The sequence below is a fragment of the Schistocerca piceifrons genome, chromosome 2 (assembly GCF_021461385.2).
Source record: "Schistocerca piceifrons isolate TAMUIC-IGC-003096 chromosome 2, iqSchPice1.1, whole genome shotgun sequence".
Lineage (NCBI taxonomy): Eukaryota > Metazoa > Arthropoda > Insecta > Orthoptera > Acrididae > Schistocerca > Schistocerca piceifrons.
In genome coordinates, this window is record NC_060139.1 from 541979756 (window position 1) to 542003370 (window position 23615).

Sequence of the window (23615 nt, forward strand, 5' to 3'; positions counted from 1 at the left end):
ACTGCTTCCCTTTCATGCCCCTCGACTCTTATAACTGCCGTCTGGTTTCTGTACAAATTGTAAATAGCCTTTCGCTCCCTGTATTTTACCCCTGCCACCTTCAGAATTTGAAAGAGCGTATTCCAGTCAACATTGTCAAAAGCTTTCTCTAAGTCTACAAATGCTAGAAACGTGGGTTTGCCTTTCCTTAATCTAGCTTCTAAGGTAAGTTGTAGGGTCAGTATTGCCTCACGTGTTCCAACATTTCTACGGAAACCAAACTGATCTTCCCCAAGTTCGGCTTCTACTAGTTTTTCCATTCTTGTGTAAAGAATCCGCATTAGTATTTTGCAGCCGTGACTTATTAAACTGATAGTTCGGTAATTTTCACCTTTGTCAACACCTGCTTTCTTTGGGATTGGAATTATTATATTCTTCTTGAAGCCTGAGGGTATTTCTCCTGTTTCATACATCTTGCTCACCAGATGGTAGTGTTTCGTCAGGACTGGCTCTCCCAAGGCTGTCAGTAGTTCTAATGCAATGTTGTCTACTCCTGGGGCCTTGTTTCGACTCAGATTAATTTCAGATAATGAAATTTGTATTCCATTTCCCTTGGTATACTGTCAGGGTGCATTCTGATTTTTCAGTTGTTTCAAGATAATGATGGAATGTGTCAGAATTGTTGCTCAAGTTGTTGGGGATTTCTCGGTGAATCTAGTTCATTGCTCTAATTAGTGATGTTTTGGTCTGTTGAAGTTTATTTGCAAGCTGAAGGGATGTGACAAAGTTGTCTGTGAAGTTCATTCCTTCATTTATAAATGGTTCCATGAGGCAAAGAATGTAAAACCCTTTATCAAGCCAGCCGGTGTGGCCGAACGGTTCTAGGTGCTTCAGTCTGGAATTGCGCGACCACTATGGTCCCAGGTTCGAATCCTGCCTCGGGTATGGATGTGTGTGATGTCCTTAGGTTAGTTAGGTTTAAGTAGTTCTAAGTTCTAGGGTACTGATAACCTGAGATGTTAAGTCCCATAGTGCTCAGAGCCATTTGAACTCTTTATCAGTGGCTGGTTGACTGGTCAGTTTCCATTCATACATTGTACATGGAAAAACATTGAAAGTTTACTTTGATCCCACATCTGCAGCTGTCCAAAACTTGAGTCAGTATTTGTCAGATTTTTTTGGTGCATGATGAATAAACTTTTTTTTAAGTATCTATGTTCTAATCTATGATTCCACAGGGACATAATGGGTTGCTCATGCAACTACATATATCTGAAGACAATCAGCTTTGACCCAAGCCAGTCATCATAAAAATAAAGATGCAGCTGAGACAGCAAAATAACAATTTTCTTCTTTTTCTTCTTCTTCTCCTCCTCCTCCCCCTCCTCCTCCCCCTCCTCCTCCCCCTCCTCCTCCCCCCTCCTCCTCCTCCTTTTTCTTCTTCTCCTCCCCCTCCTCCTCCTTTTTCTTCTTCTCCTCCCCTCCTCCTCCTCCTCCTTTTTCTTCTTCTCCTCCCCCCTCCTCCTTTTTCTTCTCCTCCTCCCCCCTCCTCCTTTTTCTTCTCCTCCTCCCCCCCTCCTCCTCCTCCTCCTCTCTCTCTCTCTCTCTCTCTCTCTCTCTCTCTCTCTCTCTCTCTCTCTCTCCCCCTTTTTTTAAGTAACTGCTCTTCAGTTGCAATATTTCACCAGGACAGTAACAGCAGAGATAGTTTTCAAGAAACTTATTTCATGTTTCAGAAATAATAGTGAACTCATCAGTTGGGATGTGTTGGAATTGGAATGATTTCTTATCAAAGGAGAGGAATCTATAAGTTCACTGAAACTGTGTCTTATAATTAGCCCTCAAGAATGTGTCCAAAGATCATCCAAGGAAACATTTTTAGCAAAAAATGCACGTCTGACGTACATGACACCATTCATTACCTTTAATTCCTCTTTCGACAGGACCCAAGTAGTATTTTTATTTCATTCTGAGCTTATGCGTGCCCCCTCCAAACACACACACACACACACACACACACACACACACACACACACACACACAGAGAGAGAGAGAGAGAGAGAGAGAGAGAGAGAGAGAGAGAGAGAGAGAGAGAGAGAGAGAACCAGTTTATAAAAAAGAAGTGAGGTAGCACTGATAATGGAATTATCCCATGGGTAGCAAGAATATGCTGTGGCTCTCCTTTAATATGTTCAAAGCAGCTCTAGAAGACAGCGTGTTAATGACCGTCCATTCCGTTTCGTCTCTAGCAACCATCTTCACTGTTGGTTCAGTTGACTGCTGATACTATTGTGGAGAGATATCTACACATGATAACCTTACCTATCTCACTATTTTCTATTTTCATAATTAGTTGCATCTGACAGAAAATCGTAATCAGAATCCTGTAAGCCACTTTCTAGTTCACTTTAAGATTTCTCCAAAATATGTAAAATCTCTTCATTAGTAAAAATATGCTGACACAGGGTAATTGAAAACACATCTTGCAGACAAAGTACAGTAGCAACACACAAAACATGACTGAAAAGGTATGGTGAGGAGAGACTTTTTGACATGGAACAGGTGACAGCTGTCAAAGTGGAGGTATTGTATGTGGTTAGTGCACTTGATATGAAAGGCGCCATCTGAGAGGTGGAGATAGAGATCAAGGAAGGTGGCTCATTGGGTTGAGAAGGACCACTTGAAGCGGATTTAAGAGTAGGTGTAGAGATTATGGAGGTAAGAGTGAATGTTGCCCCTGTCATGAGTCCATATCTTGAAAATGCCATCAATGAGTGTGAAAGAAGGAAGGGATTTTGGGTGGTGACTGGATAGGAAGGATTCGTCCAGATGGCCTATCACTAAATTCACATTGGATGGTGCCATGTGGGTACCTATGGCAGTACCACAGATCTATTTATTGATTTGGCCTTTGAAAGTCAAAGTGACTCAGGATGTGGCTGTAAATGTAATTTACCCACAGAAAAGATAGCTTACAAAACAGTTCTTTGATCTGTTATTGAGCATTTCTCATCAGTGGAGGATCCTCACCAGGTACAAGATAGAGAAGTTCCACAGGAAAGTTGATGTTCATCACATATTCATGTACTAGGTACAAGAGCATCTTGGAGATGTTATTTAAATTTCAGTGGTATAAACAAGAGGCATTGTGTGTCACAGATAACTATTCTCTTAAAACAACATAAGCATTATGTTCCAAGTAGAGTCAAGCAAAATATAACTTTGTCCCCTCACATCTTGCAAAATGACCATGCTGGGAAAACAGATTATATGGAGCTTACTGGAAATTTGTGGTAAGGTCTGATGGGACCAAACTGCTGAGGTCATTGGTCCCTAAGCTTACACACTACTTAATCTAACTTATGCTAAGGATGACACACACACACACACACACACACACACACACACACACACACACACACACACACACACACACGCCCGAGGGAGGACTCGAACCTCTGACGGGGGAAGCCACGCGGACCGTGAAAAGACACCTCAGACCGCGCATCTACCGCACGCGGCGAGCTTACTGCTAATTGTACTTACCATCCACAGTTTGCATACAGAAGAGGAAAAGAGTAAATGACAGTGGCTTAAAGTACACATGACTGTATAATGGGTGTATATGTAACAGTCCTGAGTCATAAGATACATATTGATTTTATCAGTATAGGATAATAAATAGAACATCCAAACATGTCAACCTAATATCAAATTTTATGTAGATCTTCCTTCTCTCTCCCCCACCCCGCCCCCAGATACTGTTTATCGATTTTCTACTAACTGATTCTTAAATTCCGCGCATATAAATGTCAGAGAGCATGCATTGGTTTGAACTTAAATGCTCCCCCTGCAGGCAGGGGAGTTAGAATAGGCCCAAGGTATTCCTGCCTGTCGTAAGAGACGACTAAAAGGAGTCTCACACCTTTCGGCCTTTATGTGATGGTCCCCTATAGGGTTTGACCTCCATTTTTCAAAATTCTCCTAAAGAGTGAGCCAGTTGGGGAAGGGCACCCTACATGGTGCATCATGCATTGAGATCTTTAGCCCACTTTCTCGTCATGGGATTGCAGTCTTTCTTATCCTCCATCTCTTGAGCGAGGACACATTTCTGGGTGTGTTTTCCTCCACCCACTATGCAGTGTTGTTTTCTGCACCGACAATGACCATGGAATTCTTTGCACCTCATATCCAACACGGTAGCCAGTCCGTTGTGGTGGGGCCACTATGTACCCTGTTGGTTGTAGCCCCCTGACTACACAGGGATTGCTCTGCTGATGCCTGTGCCGTTTACTCCCCATGTATGCCAAGGAGTAGATGCCATTATCCTTGGACATCAGGACTCTTGGCATTATCCATCCTGCCAGGTGACCTTTGCTGCGACTGGTTGGCATCCCTGTGGAGGGCCCCTGGTCAGAGTGGGTGGCATCAGGGCAGATGACATGCAATGAAGTATGCCACATCTTCACTTGCTGGTGATCAAACGCCAGCAGTCTCTAAGTGTTCCAAGTCTCAGTACAATGCAAGGAAGTGTGATCCTAAATCGTTCTCCGCCCTGGCAACACTGTGGGAGGAATGCCAGGCTAAGAATGGCAGCGAAACCTATTCGGCCCAGTACCTCTTATGTATGAAGCTAATGGGGACTGCTTTGTCTCGATGAAGCCTCAGTTTTTTGTAGAGCATTTAGAGGACAAGTTTGGGGATGTGGAGGGCTTGTCCAAAACGCAGTCAGGGTCAGTTTTGATAAAAACAGCATCATCTGCCCAATCATGGGCATTACTCGCTTGTGACACGCTGGGGATGTTTCCATTACCATCGCCCCTCACAAGAGCTTAAATATGGTCCAGGGCATTATATTCCACAGGGACCTTCTTTTGCAGTCTGACGACGAGCAGCGCGCCAACTTAGGGTAATGAGGAGTTCATTTCATCCAGCACCCAGCACATCCATTGGGGTCCAAGGGATAATCAGGTTGCCACCAGTGCCTTCATCTTACCCTTTGAGGGTGACACATGACCCGAGAAGGTCAAGGTGAGGTCTACTGCTGTGATGTCAAGCCCTATATCCCTCCCCCAATGCGGTGCTTTAAGTGCTGGAAGTTCAGGCATATGTCTTCCCGCTGTACTTCCAGCATCACAAGCTGAGATTGTGGACGTCCATCCCATCCCAGTACTCCATGTGCCCCACCTCCCATCTGTGTCAACTGCAGAGAGCATCGGTTAGGTTAGGTTAGGTTACGATCGGATCCCCTTGCTCACCAGACAGCAGGATTTTACAGTGAGAAAGGAAAATAGTGGAATACAAGACCCTGGACCGATTGAACTACACTGAGGCTAAGAGGAAATTTGAGCCCTACGAGGTGCGACAATAAAGTAATGACACTGATGTGAAAAAAAATGTTGCTTACCGTTTTAGTCAAGTTTAGCATTGGGTCCTTCAAAGTAGTTCCCTTCTGATTGCACACACTTTTTCCAGTGCTTCTGCCATTGATGGTAAGATTTCTGGAACTCGTCTTCTGTAATATCCTCCAAGACCCTCGTCACAGCTTTTTGGACATCTTGTGTTGTTTGAAAATGGTGTCTCTTGACCACCGTTTCAACTCTTGGAAATAGAAAAAAAGTCGCATGGAGCGATATCTGGTGAATGAGATGGCTGTGGTAGTACTAAAATTTGTTTTGAGGTTATAAATTGCTGTACTGAAAGAGCAGTATGGGAGGGCACATTATCGTAATGAAGAATCCAATTATCAGCAATGTTGGCATGGACACGAAGAAGTCTTTTACGAAGTCTTTCTAAAATTTCTTTGTAGTAATATTGGTTAACTGTTTGTCCAAGAGGCACCCACAGTTTATGAACAATTCCCTTGGAATCAAAGAACCACACAAGTATGCATTTCACTTCTGACTTTTACATGCGAGCTTTTTTTGGTCTGGATGATCCCTTTGAGCACCATTGCAGACTTTGGCGTTTTCTCTCCGGATTGTACTGAAAAAACCAATTTTCATCACCAATGATAACACGGCTCAACAATTCTGGATTGATTTCCGTTTGCTCTAACAGATCCTTCTGTGGAATTGCAGTTGTTTTTTTTCCACAACCCAGCTGAGCTACGGCAACTGTTAAGCTTTACACCTGCTTTCTGCATTGCCCTCCAGGAAACCTGGTTCCCAACAATGCGGACCCCTGCCCTTCGTGGCTACAGGGGATATTACAAGAATCCTAGCAAATATAATAGTGTGTCAGGTGGAGTTTGCATTTATTTCCTGAACTCGGTATGTAGTGAACCTGTGCCCCTTCAAACTCTTCTTGAAGCTATGGCTCTCAGGATACGAACGGCGCATGACATTACTGCCTGCAACATGTATCTTCATCCAGATGGTGGAGTACCCCTGAACGCATTGGCTGTACTGATTGCTCAACTCCCTAAACCTTTCCTACTTTTGGGAGACTTTAATGTCCATAACCCCTTGTGGGGTAATACCATGCTTACTGGCCATGGCAGAGATGCCGAAAATTTACTGTTCTAACTCGACCTCTGCCTCTTAAATACTGGGACCGCCACACATTTCTGTATGTGTCATGGTAGTTACTCAGCCATTGATTTATCAATTTGCAGCCCAGGACTTCTTCCATCTATCCACTGGAGAGCACATGACGACCTGTGTGGTAGTGACTACTTCCCCATCTTCCTGTCACTCCCCCGGCGCCATGCCCATGGACGCCTACCCAGATGGGCTTTAAACAAGGCAGACTGGATAGCCTTCACCCCTGCTGTCACCATTGAATCTCCCCCATGTGGTGCCATCAATGTTGTGATTGAGCAGGTCACTGCAACAATAATTTCTGTGGCAGAAAATTCGATCCCTCGTTCTCTAGGGTGCCCCCAGCGAAAAACAGTCCCTTGATGGTAGTCGGAAGTTGCTGAGGCAATTGAAGAGTGTCGGCGATCTCTACAGCAACATAAGCGCCACTCTTCCCTAGAGCACCTAATAGACTTCAAGCGACTCCATGCCCGCGTTCACCTGCTTATAAAAAGATGGGGCTGTTGGGAGAGGTACATGTCGACCATTGGGTGCCATACGTCACCTTTCTAAGTCTGGACGTAGATCGAACGTCTTTTTGGGTACCAGACCCGAACAGGTGTCCCTGGCGTTAACATCAATGGCGTGTTCTCTACCGACGCAAATGCGAATGCCGAGCACTTCACTGAGCACTATGCTCGAGCCTCTGCATTGGAGAACTAACCCCCAGCTTTTTGCACTCTCAAAAGGCGGATGGAAAGGAAAGTACTCTTGTTCACTACAAGCCACAGTGAACCCTACAATGCCCCATTTACAGAGTGGGAGCTTCTCAGTGCCCTTGCACATTGCCCAGCCATGGCTCCTGGGCTGGATCGGATCCACAGTCAGATGATTAAACATTTCTCATCTGACTACAAGCGGTATCTCCCCACCATCTTCACCTGGATTTGGTGTGATGGCGTCTTTCCATCACAGTGTTGGAAAAGCACCATCATTCCGGTGCTAAAACCCGGTAAAAATCCACTTGATGTGGATAGCTATCGGCCCATCAGCCTCACCAACACTCTCTGTAAGCTTCTGGAACGTATGGTGTGTTGGCAGTTTTGGGTTGGGTCCTTAAGTCACGTGGGCTACTGGCTCCATGCCAGGGCGGCTTCCGCCAGGGTTGCTCTACCACTGATAATCTTGTGTCCCCCAAGTGTGCCATCCGAACAGCCTTTTCCAGACGCCAACACCTGGTTGCCATCTTTTTTGACATAGGTAAAGCATAAGGCATGACCTAGGGACATCATATCCTTGCCACATTGTATGAGCGGGGTTTCCAGGGCCCACTCCCAATTTTTATCCAAAACTTTCTGTCACTCCGTACTTTATGTGTCCAAGTTGGTGCCGCCCATAGTTCCCCCATATTCAAGAGAATGGTGTTCTGCAGGGCTCCGTATTGAGTGTATCTCTATTTTTAGTGGCCATTAACAGCCTAACAGCAGCTGTAGAGCCGTTGGTCTCCCCTTATTTTTATGCAGATGACTTCTGCATTTCCAGGGAGCCAGTCACAAGGTGCAGTCATGGGCTCTAGCCCACGGCTTCTAGTTTTCAGCCATGAAGTCGTGTGTCATGCACTTCTGTCGGCGTCGTACCATTCATCCGGAACCTGAACTTTACCTTAATGTTCATCCACTTACTGTAGTGGAGACGTATTGACTCTTAGGACTGGTTTTCAACACCCGATTGACGTGGCTACCTCACCATTGTCAACTTAAGCAGGAGTGCTGGCAGCACCTCAAAGCTCTCCACTGCCTGAGCAACACCAGCTGGGGTTCTAACGCTTTCTTGGATGACAAGAGACAGTGCTGTGTTGGGTTGGACGACTCACATCTCTCTTCCAGTTGACTCATACGTTGTGAGGGCAGCGGATCCTCTTCTTTGGGTCATCAGCTACGTCACTCTCACCATTTAAGTCTTCTCCAAAGACTGTATCAGGTTAAAGGGAATAATATTAACCAATTCTCTATTCTTGAAATAAATTGTACTCATAGAATCTTGTCAGTTCAACAACAATATATTTTCAACTCTCATCCCAAAGTAACAATCGCTACGGTCGAAGGTTCGAATCCTGCCTCGGGCATGGATGTGTGTGGTGTCCTTAGGTTAGTTAGGTTTAATTAGTTCTAAGTTCTAGGCGACTGATGACCTCAGAAGGTAAGTCGCGTAGTGCTCAGAGCCAACCAAAGTAACAATTATTCTGTACAAACTCCAGCAAGCAAACTGGTTCCAAGATAAATGTCAGAATAGACTAAACACTCATACAATTACATACATTCTGCCTCTTGTAGAGGCAAGACATGGAGTAAGAGCCTCTGTACAATACACACTTCATCTGTCTCTGTACCAATCCTGACGACACCACAAACCACAGAACATTATACAAACACTCTTTGACTTTTTTTATATAAATTCCAAGGCGCTGCTGGTAACCACTTGTTGGGGCCGCTTGTGTGACGCAGCTCCTGGATTCTCGCGACAGCTGTTCTTCCCGCACACACAGATATGTGTGGCGCAGTAAGAAGGCTCTCTCACCCTTGTCATTAAAATATCGGATGTTCTAGACTGTGGAGAGCCAGGTGTTTCTAGAATTTACCCCAAAATTCTCGAAGCACTACATATCCCTTCCCTTGGCTCGAGCACGCAATATTTTACGCATATTCATCATGTGCATTAATATCTATCACAACACTAATTTTTCCTCCACACACTGTTTTCTTGGGGCTTTTGAGGTCAGCTCCCCCTTTTTCTTCATGAATTTATGGCAGAGCGCACATTTAGAGTGCGGGTGAACACTACTCCCTCCCGTACTTTCTCCCAAGAAAACGGGGTACCCCAGGGCTCCGTGCTAAGTGTTGTACTGTTTGCCATTGCCATAAATCCAATTATGGATTGTCTCCTTCCTGATGTCTCAGGCTCCCTCTTTGTGGACGATTTTGCAATCTACTACAGCTCTCAACGTACCAGCCTTCTTGAACAACGTCTTAAAGGATGTCTCGATCGCCTCCACTCTTGGAGCATCGAAACAGGCTTCCGCTTTTCTCCCAGTAAGACCGTTTGTGCTAATTTTTGGCGTCGTACGGAGTTTCTTCCACCTTCCTTACATCTAGGACCTGTCAACCTTCCGTTTTCGGACGCCGCTAAATTCTTGGGTGTTATGTTTGACAGAAAACTGTGCTGGTCCTCCCACGTTTCCTATCTTTCGGCTCACTGTCTGCGATCCCTCAACACCCTCCGGGTCCTGAATGGTACCTCCTGGGGAGCGGACTGAGTGGTCCTTCTCCACCTCTATCGTGCCTTAGTGCGGTCGAAATTCGACTATGGAAGCATAGTTTACTCCTCTGCTCGGCCGTCTATTCTTCAGCATCTCTACTCGATCCACTACCGTGGATTAAGTTTAGTGTCTGGAGCTTTTTACACCAGCCCTGTGGAAAGCCTTTATGCTGAGACTGCTGAACCTCCGCTGTCCAATCGGCGAGCTGTCCTTCAGAGTCGTTACGCTAGCCATCTGTCTTCCATGCCTGCAAATCCAGCCCATGACATTTTTTTTGACGCCTCCTTGGATTTAGGGTATGCAGGCCGCCCTTCCTCCCTACTACCACCGGGAGTCCGCTTCCGTCAACTGCTCCATTCTCTTTCCTTCCGCTTTCCTAAAACGTTATTGACAACTTGGGGTACAGCACCACCTTGGCTCTGTCCCCGGACCTGCCTGCTCTGTGACCTTTGCCAGTTTCCCAAGGGTGGTACCCCTTCACTTGTTTATCGTCGGGCATTTGCTGCTCTATGTGCACAAATGAAGGAAGCCACATTTATTTACACTGATGGCTCAAAAACATCGTTTGGTGTAGGGAGTGCCTATATTGTTGGCGACACCCCAAATCGATTTCGGCTTCCCAACCAGTGTTCGGTTTATACTGCACAGCTTTACGCTGTTCTCCAGGCTGTCCAATACATCCGTCGCCATCAGCAGATGCAGTGTGTTATCTGTTCAGATTCTCTCAGCTCTCTCCTCAGTCTCCAAGCTCTCTACCCTGTCCACCCTCTGGTCCACCGGATTCAGGACTGTCTACACTTGCTCCACTTGGGGGGCGTTTCTGTGGCGTTCCTCTGGATCCCAGGACACGTTGGTATCTGTGGAAATGAGGTGGCCGATATAGCGGCCAAGGCTGCAGTCTCTCTTCTTCGGCCAGCTATTCGCACGATTCCCTTCGCCGATCTACGGAGTGTTTTATGTCGTCGTGTTGTTCTTTTATGGCACGCACATTGGTAAACACTTCCCAATAATAAATTGCGGGACATGATTGCTCTTCCCTGTGCTTGGACCTCTTCCTCCCGAACGCGTCGTCGGGAGGAGGTAATTTTAACTTGACTCTGGATAGGGCACTGTCTTTTTAGCCATCAACATCTTTTAAGTGGCGATCCTCCCCCACTCTGTCCCCACTGCTCTCAGCTGTGGACAGTAAGACACCTTTTACTTGAGTGAGTGCCCCTATTTTACTCCGTTACGCGCCCGTCTACAGCTGTCGCATGATATATCTTCCATTTTAGCAGATGACACGCGCTCAGCCGATCGCGTTCTTGAGTTTATTAGTGCCAGTGAGATGATGTCAGTCATTTGAAGCTCTTTTTGGGGCCAACCAACCCCCTTCTATAGTGGTTTTTTAAGCTTTCCTTCTGTTTTTAGTTTCTCCAATTTTTTGAGTTTCGTTCCCATTGCTGCTGGTTTCCACTTTCGTTTTTTTACCTTTTCCTAAGTCACAGACAGGGTGCTAATGACCATAGCAGTTTTGCGCCCTAAAACAAAAACAAAAAAAAAAAAGAAACACTAATTTATATTTAAATTGATACACAATATACCTCTTTTAGTCCTTGTTTACTTAATACCTAGATTTCCCTTTTTTGTTTTTGTTCATTTCGCCAATACTTATCTAAGCATTTCACCCAATGTTGGAGTGAGTACTTTTACATCTATGAATCGTGCGGACAACATTTTTGATTTCCAGTCACAAACTCCAGGTGGCATAGACTTTTATTGCCTCATTCTTTAGTATAATTCTGTAAATTGTTTTTTCTTTAGTACTTAAGTCTCATTTCCTACAGTAACTTGTAGTCTGGAGGAAACTGGAAAAAAAACTGAATGTGTTCTTTCAGACACTCATAACTCCTAATAATGTTGTTGTTGTAAAGAATCTAAACTTATCAGAATAATCTATCTAAAATTGTATGACTTCTGTCACGATACTGTCCTTCCCTTTAGGTACAGTACCTACACTTTACCTAAAGGAGTGATCCTATGGATGCACTACCTCCTTCCGTTTTGGTACGTATTCCCCTTTCTTATTCCCATATTCTATGGTACAGGTAAATCCCCTTTTTGGTGCCCCTGCCCGCACAGTATAGGTCAGCCTCTCTTCGGTCAGCTTATCCGCCCTTTTCTTCATTCAGTAAAAGCTGGGTGCCCCCCCCCCCTCCTTATCCTTTGTGAGTATACCCCATGGTTCATTGCCCTAGTGTACATCTTCGTGTGTACTGTCGCTAAATATTACCTGGCAAAATTCAATTCTACTTCACACTTCTCTCTTACTTCTTGGTGCTTTATTTGATCCCTTAGAGTCCTCCACTACTTTTCAACTTATATGCTTTCAGCAGATCTCATATTAATATATAATTCAATGTGTCATACCTTTCTTTATTCTATACTTGTCCCACTATCCTGCGAGTCATCAGAACAAATATTTGACTGATATTCCTAAATAATCACCACCATTAGTTCCTCCCTCGCTTATGCTCATTAGTTCTTCCTTAGTTTCTACTCTTCTTCATTTGTCACACTTCCTTGTGTGATATAGAACCATCTCTATTCCTATACCTATGTATAAGGAGCGACAGAAGAAAAAAAGGGGCGATGCAGAACCGTCATATATCAACCATACAATATGTGCATCTACCCACATGTACATGTGTCTTTATTCCCCTCCATCCCTTGGAGGTTCTGACATCGCTTTAGGTTTCTAGCCCGTAATTTTCATGCTTGTATCTAAGTGTAATTTTGTGTGTGTTGATGTGTGTTCGTGCAGCCTGATTCTTCGGCCTACTTATTTCAAATAAGTTGTAGGGAAAGAGAATGACTTCAGCGATAGAAGTATATGCATATGGAAAGAGGGAAAGATTAACTGGTTCTCAGATGAGAAATAAGAAAGAAAAAAAAGAGAGATGGTTGCTAAGATCTAAGGAGGAAAAGAAGATAGCCCCCAAAGACAGGAAAACCCTTCCCACCCCCCTTCCCCAGGATCCCTACTTCACCGGCACTTGAGTGAGAAGCCAGAGGTGGTATGACGATGAAAGTCTCTTGCAGAACGGACATTCTCACCTTAACTTTTGAAGCCCCTAAAGAAAAATCTTAGCAACACCTATGGAACAGCAAATGGTGAAGAATCAGTCACACTTGTTTGCGAGGGTCATCTGAAAGGTGTGTGTGTGTGTGTGTGTGTGTGTGTGTGTGTGTGTGTGTGTGTGTGTGTGTGTGTGTGTTTTACACTACCCATCCCTTTCAAGATCGATGGTAGTATTAGCTTCGCCTATGTCCACAGAGGCCATATTGAACAGCATTCCTTGCCTGTTGGCTGCTGTGTATTCACTGCAGAGCTTGTGGCCATATCTCATGCACTTCAGTACATCCGTTCCTGTTCTGGTGAGTCGTTTCTTCTCTGTTCTGACTCCCGAGCAGCTTACAAGCTATCGACCAGTGCTATCCTCGCCATCCTTTGGTAGCTAACGTCTAGGTCCATCTCTGCCATGGAACCGTCCAGCTGTTCAGTGTTGTTTGTGTGGACCCCAGGACACATCGGAATCCCAGGCAACAAACTAGCTGACAGGCTGGCCAAACAGAATACTCAGAAACCGCTCCTAGAGACGGGCATCTCTGAAACTGACTTGCGTTCTGTCTTACGCCGCAAGGTTTTTCGGCTTTGGGAGACGGAGTGGCGTAACAGTATGCACATCAAACTATGTGTCATTAGGGGACTGTGAATGTGTGGAAGTCTTCTCTGTGGGCTTCTCACAGGGAATCAGTTGTCCTTTGTCAGCTGCCCATTGGCCATACATGGCTCATACATGGTTCACACATGGTTACCTCCTCCGTCGTAAGGATCCACCTCAGTGTCGCTGTGGCTCCCAAATGACAGTCGTCCACCTCTTGCTGAACTGCCCACTTTTAGCCTGCCTGTGTCGGACTTTTAACTTTCCCAGCACCTTACCTTCGGTGTTGGGCAACAATGTCTCAATGACAGCTTTAGTTTTAAGTTTTATTCATGAGGGTGGGTTTTATCATTTGATCTGAGTTTTAGTGCATGTCCTTTTGTCCCTCTGTGTCCTCCACCTTAGGAGTTTTAGGGTAGAGGTTTTAATGTGTTGTAGAGTGGCTGGCTACTCCTTTTTTATTCTCATGGTCAGCCAGCCATGGTAATCTGCTTTCTTGTTTTTAGTCTCTTCTCCCTGTTTTTTGCATCTCTCTCTGCTTTTCTTGTCCTGTTTTGTCCAGTGTAATGTTTGTTGTCCTTCTGTCATTCTTCTGGTTCTTCCTTTTTCCTGTTATTGTGCCATATGTCTTCTTTGTTTTTTTTCTTTCTCTTGGGTAATTGTTCTACTGGGAACAAGGGACCGATGACCCCGCAGTTAGGCCCCTTAACCCCCATCACCCCCCACCCTTTTAAACCAACCAACCAACCAATTAACTTAAATGCTAATGAGTGTCAATCATATCAGTGGGAAAAACTAGTGTTCACTTAAGCTGACTGCCAATTTGAGATAACATGAAAAGCAAACTATTGTCGAAGTAACCATTATTTACACACACACAATACTTCCATAAGTTTTTTTTTATTCGTGTCAGAAGCACCATGGATACAGGAATATAAAAAAGTGAATAGCACACAGGAAAACAAAAATTAATTACAGGCATATGAAAATATATATACAAATATGTGTGCACAGAAACAAAATGTTGTAGGCATTTGGCCCATAAGCGGGCTACGTCGACAGCATTTGGGGTTGCCAACATCAGATCCTCTCAAGTGCAGTGTGAAGGACATTCAGGGCAGTTATACATGTGCTGGGTCGTCTGCACCTCTCCACAGTCGCAGAGATTAGATGTAGTAGAATATCCCCACTTCAGAAGGTTATCTCTTGACCGTGCAGTGTTGGTGCGTAGCCTGTTTAGTGATCTCCAGACCACCCAGTCCTCATCGTAACCTAATGCCAATTCTTCCTTTGGTTCCATCCAGTGCCCTTCTCCCGACCGCTTCCATCTCTCCACCCTAGATCCAGGTTGGTCGCTAAAATCTTCGGTTGCTCTGAGAAAACTGTGTCTGGATTTCAAGCGTTTCCATAAGTAAAAGTGTGTCTATTCTGGCAACCATTATGGTACAGAAATACTGATTACCCAGTTTCTTTAGGGATAGCGATTTAAAGTGTGTATTGAAGTATATGCTACAGACATACTCAAATGTTGGTACCTGGCCATTATATGTAACTTAGTATTTGACAAGTTTAAGACACTATGATAATATAAAGTGCCTTTTGCCACACAAACCATTTTTGGTAGGTGTTGCAGTGCATTTTTCATCTGTTAATGGTGGCAAGCATACAAATGTAATGTTTAGTTTATGTCTATTGTGGCCAAGATAGATACGAAGCCCACACCTTCTACAGTAGTACAAGTTTATATGCCAACTAGCTCTGCAGATGACGAAGAAATGGAAGAAATGTATGATGACATAAAAGAAATTATTCAGATTGTGAAGGGAGACGAAAATTTAATAGTCATGGGTGACTGGAATTCGAGTGTAGGAAAAGGGAGAGAAGGAAACGTAGTAGGTGAATATGGATTGGGTCTAAGAAATGAAAGAGGAAGCCGCCTGGTAGAATTTTGTACAGAACACAACATAATCATAACTAACACTTGGTTTAAGAATCAGGAAAGAAGGTTGTATACATGGAAGAACCCTGGAGATACTAAAAGGTATCAGATACATTATATAATGGTAAGACAGAGATTTAGGAACCAGGTTTTAAATTGTAAGACATTTCCAGGGGCAGATGTGGACTCTGACCACAATATATTGGTTATGAACTGTAGATTAAAACTGAAGAAACTGCAAAAAGGTGGGAATTTAAGGAGATGGGACCTGGATAAACTAAAAGAACCAGAGGTTGTACAGAGTTTCAGGGAGAGCATAAGGGAGCAATTGACAGGAATGGGGGAAATGAATACAGTAGAAGAAGAATGGTTTGCTTTGAGGGATGAAGTAGTGAAGGCAGCAGAGGATCAAGTAGGTAAAAAGACGAGGGCTAGTAGAAATCTTTGGGTAACAGAAGAAATATTGAATTTAATTGATGAAAGGAGAAAATATAAAAATGCAGTAAGTGAAACAGGCAATAAGGAATACAAACGTCTCAAAAATGAGATCGACAGGAAGTGCAAAATGGCTAAGCAGGGATGGCTAGAGGACAAATGTAAGGATGTAGAGGCCTATCTCACTAGGGGTAAGATAGATACCGCCTACAGGAAAATTAAAGATACCTTTGGAGATAAGAGAACGACTTGTATGAATATCAGGAGCTCAGATGGAAACCCAGTTCTAAGCAAAGAAGGGAAAGCAGAAAGGTGGAAGGAGTATATAGAGGGTCTACACAAGGGCGATGTACTTGAGGACAATATTATGGAAATGGAAGAGGATGTAGATGAAGATGAAATGGGAGATATGATACTGCGTGAAGAGTTTGGCAGAGCACTGAAAGACCTGAGTCGAAACAAGGCCCCCGGAGTAGACAATATTACATTGGAACTTTATCTTAGAAGAAAGATTAAGGAAAGGCAAACCTACGTTTCTAGCATTTGTAGACTTAGAGAAAGCTTTTGACAATGTTGACTGGAATACTCACTTCCAAATTCTAAAGGTGGCAGGGGTAAAATACAGGGAGCGAAAGGCTATTTACAATTTGTACAGAAACCAGATGGCAGTTATAAAGAGTCGTGGGACATGAAAGGGAAGCAGTGGTTGGGAAGGGAGTGAGATAGGGTTGTAGCCTCTCCCCGATGTTGTTCAATCTGTATATTGAGCAAGCAGTGAAGGAAACAAAAGAAAAATTCGGAGTAGGTATTAAAATTCATGGAGAAGAAATAAAAACTTTGAGGTTCGCCGATAACATTGTAATTCTGTCAGAGACAGCAAAGGACTTGGAAGAGCAGTTGAATGGAATGGACAGTGTCTTGAAAGGAGGATATAAGATGAACATCAACAAAAGCAAAACGAGGATAATGGAATGTAGCCTAATTAAGTCGGGTGATGCTGAGGGAATTAGATTAGGAAATGAGGCACTTAAAGTAGTAAAGGAGTTTTGCTATTTGGGGAGCAAAATAACTGATGATGGTCGAAGTAGAGAGGATATAAAATGTAGACTGGCAATGGCAAGGAAAGCGTTACTGAAGAAGAGAAATTTGTTAACATCCAGTATTGATTTGTCAGGAAGTTGTTTCTGAAAGTATTTGTGTGGAGTGTTGCCATGTATGGAAGTGAAACATGGACGATAAATAGTTTGGACAAGAAGAGAATAGAAGCTTTCGAAATGTGGTGCTGCAGAAGAATGCTGAAGATTAGATGGGTAGATCACATAACTAATGAGGAAGTATTGAATAGGATTGGGGAGAAGAGAAGTTTGTGGCACAACTTGACCAGAAGAAGGGATCGGTTGGTAGGACATGTTCTGAGGCATCAAGGGATCACCAATGTAGTATTGGAGGGCAGCGTGGAGGGTAAAAATCGTAGAGGGAGACCAAGAGATGAATACACTAAGCAGATTCAGAAGGATGTAGGTTGCAGTAGGTACTGGGAGATGAAAAAGCTTGCACAGGATAGCGTAGCATGGAGAGCTGCATCAAACCAGTCTCAGGACTGAAGACCACAACAACAACAACATGTCTGCATAAGAATTTGAAATAACTGTTCTATTGAGAGTATCTAGTGCCAGTGTCATAAGGAGGAAAAAATGAGTCTCAAGCATGATGTATTTTATTTTCAGAACTAAATATAGAAGTAAATGTGACTCTGTCTTGGACTCAGTAGCATGGGACAGCAGCTGGTGTATGAAATGTAATAATACTGTACCAACAGCTATTGTTTTGATATTGTTTTATAGGCAACCAATTTTGACATTTCAGTCACATCATCTGCAGGCCTGTCACATGAATTACACTAAGTACAACATGAGCATATATATATGACAAGGCACCAAGATTCGTATCTGGTTCTGTAGCTATCCGAATTTCATGAACATGTGTGCGCTTCACACATGTGACAGCAATGTGGAAGTAGATATAGGGAATTGCAGAAAATTGAAGTCCATGAAATCATCATTGCAATGAAAGAAATCTTAAAAGTAAGCAAACAGTTTCTACAGATTTGATGTTATAAAATTGACTTTTAAAACAACTGTTCTATATCTGTATTCTGCAAGCCACTGTGTCTTGCATGCTGAAGGTCATACCCTATGTATCAATCCTCCCCTCCCCCATCCCACACTCCTTCCCCACTGTCCCTTTCACAGATGGCACTCAAGAAGATTGACTGTCAGTACTCCTTAGGAAGGACCTTAATTTTAACGTCTTAGTCATTATGAGAGATTGTGTTTCTTGAGTCAGTTTGGAACATGGTCTCGAAATTTTGTGAATAAGGATCACTGTGATGCACACCATCTCTCTTGCAACAGTCTCTCACTGCAGTTTGTTTAGCATTTCGATGGCACGCTAATTGTAGCTAAACAAATCCATGATGCATCACATAGATGCTGTTTTAATTTCTCTTTCTTCCATTAATCAAATTCTGTAAGGGTCGCAGATTGTTACAGGTGATCATGATCTGACTATTGACATCAATATTTTATCAGAAAAATCTGTTTGGAGGAAGTTTGCGGCAAAAGGAGGTGTTTTTGTTGCCTGAACAAAGCTAAGAACTAAGCAAATTCATTCAATAATCTCATTTAAATGAAGTAGGCAACACAATATAAACAGCAGAAAGGTGTCAGAACAGGTCAGTTTATGTACAAATAGAGACGACTATAAGTGCAATGAACAGGGCTCTGTATATAAACTTTAGGGTTATCTTCCGGGCAATCAGTTTGTCCTTCAGTCATACTGTGGGAAATGGTTTTGTAAGTACACATTGCACAATACTTAATTAGACAATGGATACTTTTGCATACTAAATGACCACAGGATAAGGCATGTATGTGGTTTATTGGTGAAAAAACTGAAAAGCTGATATTTCCAACTGTTTGTACTGTACTTAAATTAGGGGAAACTGATCCAGAGTTGGTTTAACGACTATATAGTCTTCTTATTGAGTAGCTGACTGTGTAATTTTTATACCACTGTTTTTATAAACAATATAGAAGTATTCTGATAAAAACAAAAGTGCATTGAGATTGTGATCAGTTTAAATTTTGTAATACTAAAGTGCCCTATTTAGATAAGTAAAAATATTTCTTTCTGTTCACAGTTGAAAATGGTTCCATCCCACTGGGTTTCAAGCCATCAGAAGCCCTAACTGTACCTCCACAAACAATGGTTAATGGCTATATAGTTAGAAATCCATCTTTAGGAAAAGTTACTAATGATGATGGTGTATATGTGTCAAATGAAAATGTCAGACAGACAGGTACAAATGACTCATTACCAGTACTTGTATCAAGTTCAGACTTTCCCCAACTGATTCACAGACATAATGAATGTAACATGGATAAAAAGAGGACCATACATCCAGCAAACACAGTTCAAACACTAAATCAGCGATTTAGTAATTACAGAGTGGTGTGCTTGTAATAAATTTTTGTTCAGTGATGAGTGTGTAGTTAGATACAGTGTTATATATCAAGTGCCATTTTGTATAGAAGCCTTCCACCCTATTCACCTGTATTGCAGTTGTCATAACTGGTCAGCAGTATATCTGTTTCTTATTGTTGTAATTAGCAAAAGCAATATTGTGTTCTTAACATGATTGTCATTTCATAGCTAGCTCATTAGCTAGGACTTTGTCATCATAATTTGAAATCCATTTCCTGAATGGACCTGTTTACAAAGGCTGTTTATGTATAAGTTAAGTTATCCCTGGAATTTTCTTACATTGAGAGATTTGTTTTGACAGAAATACCAAATACAGTTAACAGAATTTGAAAGTCTGCCTGGGAGATGCCATTTGATTTAAACGTTTTACTTTAATTTAGTCCACACACGCGACAAGGGCCTGTAAACTACTGAGATGGCTAACCTCAGAATAGTTGGAATGAGCTACCAGTAGTCCGCATTCCACTTGTTGACATTCCAGCTCTCCTTAGCTGGAAAAAAAAAAGAAAAAAAAACCTTGCACTTAATATTGAGAGATAGTAGGAAATCGCAACTGAAATTATATAACAGTTTCAAGGGAAACATCATATATAGAACATCCTGTTTAAATTTTGATGCTAGAGTCGAATAAATGCAGCTTGTACTTTTTCAGAAGGAACCCTGTCTCCTCTTTGTGCTTGAAACTTGTCTCTTTCTTATCCCTGTGTCACTTAATACTCCTGAATTTCATTTAAAGAAAGGACATAATTATATATTAATAACAAAAATATGGTACTGAAATTTCTGTGTTCCAATTTACATCTGAGGATAGATGATCTGATTGTTTAGTTCATTCTTGGCCACAATTCACATTTACCAGAAAATTTGAAAAACATTAAATGTAACACAACAGAAATTGTTGCAATACATTTACCATCAGAGATTGTCTTGCTTCTGTAGATGCCAGCTGTACTGTCATGGTTTTACCAACACAGTACAAAATTCTTAAATGGAGAGTACTACATCTGTGATACACAAATAAGGACAGAATTTTCTTATTTTGTATGCACTCAAGTATGGGATAGTGTTAAGAATGTACATGTCACTAATTGAACAAATCATTTCAATTTTTCGTAAGATTTTTCAAAATGTTAACTAATTTGGTAACAGTTTGGGACTACATTGTTCAATTGTTAACAAGTAAGAAGCTGAACTGATTGATGGTTCACTAAATAAGTTCCCATGTTGTCGTGGACTGTGATAGGATGTGACTTTTACCAGTTTTTTGGTGTAGGAATCACATTTTTTTGCCTTTAATTCAAGAAGGCAAATAAAGCCACTGGATTTAATGATTGGGATAGCACACTTGTGAGAACTCTCAGGATATTGAAGTTTCTGCAATGTGAAACAACATAAAAAAAATACGCCGCACTATCCGCGTCTTCATTATTAAGGGCTCCTCATTATTGTTCTGTGTTTTATTTAATTTGATTGTTGACTGACTTTTCTTAAGTTGTCTTTTACATGTTAGTTTCCTGAATTCTTTTGCATATTTCTTTTGTAATCTTCAATGTTACTGGAAAAAATAAGAGAGAAAATAGTAATTTTGTTCGTTGTATAAATGCTTAAACTATAGTACTGATATTTTTAAACACTGTGTGATCTGTTTTATTACTCATCTGAGAAATATATGAAGAACATTTTGGATAATAAAGTACAGAATTGGCTACAAAAATTGCGATGGGAAGATGAATTATCATGTGAATTTCCCTTAAATCCTATAAGCCAACAGTTCTCAAAAGTTTTTGACAACAAAACCCTTTTCCAATTCTAAATATGAAGTCTTAAAAAAAGCAAAACCTGGTTTTGTCTCTATTTCTTAACTGCAATCATTTAACGAGGAGTGTACAAAAATATACAAAACACACTGAATAACAATATTGATTCCATTGTAAATTAATTAAATTGTTTCTATTTAATAGGAGATATGAAGGAGGGGGGGGGGGGGGTGGCGGGGGCGGCGCGCGTTTCTTTTACACCAATTGTTTAATCTGAGGCTTGGTAGGAGGTAGGTAGACTTGTGTTTGGTCAAGCATCCAGTCTATTTCAGTATTAACTCTTTAATACCTGTGTATGCTTAGAACCCTGTTCCTCACAAATATGAGGCTATCAGCGCAATAGTGGCATAACCCACATTTTTGGAAAAAATGAGATATTCACACAGAACAGCACTTTAAGCCCTACCATTACGTCCTACAATCTCTGGACATGTATTCAGATGCCATGGACAGTGTGGCAGCGTCAGATGTTGCTTATGCACAGTGCAATGCCATATGAAATGGAGCACAATGTGGCCTATGCCACATAGGCCACTATTGCGCCATATATGCATAGCGAGTAGGCCGGTGGGACAGTGTACCATATGTCATACAGCATGTGATGGTCGGCAGAGGGCACAGCTGCAGTATAGACTCACAGTATTGTGTTCAACACACCGCTGAACGGACATAAGTGTGCGTTTACTGCAGAACATCATGGGCAGTAGCCCTGGTGATGATGTCAAAGTTGCATTGCAGGTAAGGATGGTGTTAAGTCCCCTTGTTGGACTCATATTATTTGATATGGACACTGGTGCAGATAAGAAACATTCCCATTTCAGACCTATTTGTCTCGGACACTACTACCGATGCCTCAGACGTGGAATGTGTACCTGGCCGATTCAGCCAGCGTGCAAGCGGTGCAGCGGATGAGTTACGTGTCATGTTAGCAGAGCCCAATCTACCCGGTACATTGAAGGATACCACACCCACTGCGTCAACTATGGATGTATCAGAGGGGGATCTTAGTACTGGAACCAGAATTCTCACCTGTGGGCACAGAACATTCGAAAAGAAAAGCGATTGAAAGGGGAAGAATACATTAACATGAAGGGAAATGTAGTGCCAAAGAAATGTCCCATCCTCAGAGCATGCGGGGGTCAGGAGGAATGTGGTCGACATCTTTCACTGAACACCAGAAACATCCATTTGACTCGTTATATGCCTTAGGTAGCTTTGACTTGCAGTGGGCATAAATTTTTGCTATGGTGAAGGTAGTCCCTCTGGTACTACAGAATCGTGACGAGTAACAGTACACCTATACCATTTCCAGAATGAAGAGGGAGTGGACGTGAAGGTGTGTAAAACGTTCTTTAAGAACATTTTGCAGATATCAGACGGTAGGATTAAAAAGGTTCTTCACACGAAGTACAGCACCAGACCTCATCCATTGGCAAGTGAGGTGTATGCCCTGATAAAAACAAAACACCAGAAGCAAAGATGGTTGTTGTAGAGAAGTACATAAAATGGTTTCCAGCATATCTGAGACATTTTGCACAAATGAATGAAACAGTGGATCGAAAGTATTTGTCACCAGATCTAGGCATGGGGAAGTTATACCATTTATATAAAGCCGAGCAGGATGATCCTGATACCAGGGTACAATGGTTCCATATTCAGTGGCTTCAGTATAAAGCATCCTCCCCCCTTTTCATGTTTTGTAAGTACTCCAATGAGACAGAGGTCCCATTTGCCGATGTCAGAGTTGCTAAACGAGGGTCGAAAGTAATTGAGACTCTGGACATACTATATCCCATTGGACATGCTATTAACGCGTTGAAAAAGACCGATTTAATGACCTTGCTGCAATTTGTACACCCAGTGTACCATGGTTATTACCGTAAATTGAAGACATCTGCACAGTTGTGTGGGGACACCATCCCTGTAAATGATGATATGGATGATGTACATTAACGCCTTGTGTATCTGTCCAGTGTTTGACTACAGTGTGTAAAACAATAATGGCCTATCCCACATGGTTCATGTATTATGGCCAAGTGCACCAAAACAATAGTGGCCTAACCCACACAAAAAAAACGGTCTAAAAACACTTGCTGTTAACTCCACATATAGCCGATTACAGGACACCATACCACGTTATGTATACCACAATCATTGCTATATGCCGCAATCACTACCTTACATATTGATTCTGCAAACGTCAGCGTCTTCCAGTGGCCATTCCCACAATCCAGTGTGCTGTGGGTTAGGTCACTATAGTGCTGATAGCCTCATATGTTGTTGGGAACAGGAGAAAAACTATCAGTCTGCAACAAAAATCATCAGATGACATTTTTTAAACAATGATTCCCTGGTGGA

The 23615-nt window shown here is 42.5% G+C and overlaps 1 protein-coding gene across 2 annotated transcripts in view; it reads left to right on the forward strand.

Moving 5' to 3' along the window:
- The window catches only part of LOC124777778, a 73188-nt gene extending 53208 nt beyond the window's left edge, over window positions 1-19980 (forward strand). For both annotated transcript variants that reach the window (XM_047253286.1, XM_047253287.1), the window contains exon 6: window positions 19097-19980. In XM_047253286.1, coding sequence (XP_047109242.1) covers window positions 19097-19419 — 323 coding nt within the window. In that variant the 3' untranslated portion in view covers window positions 19420-19980. The remainder of the gene's footprint in view (window positions 1-19096) is intronic.
- Window positions 19981-23615: the final 3635 nt, after the last annotated feature.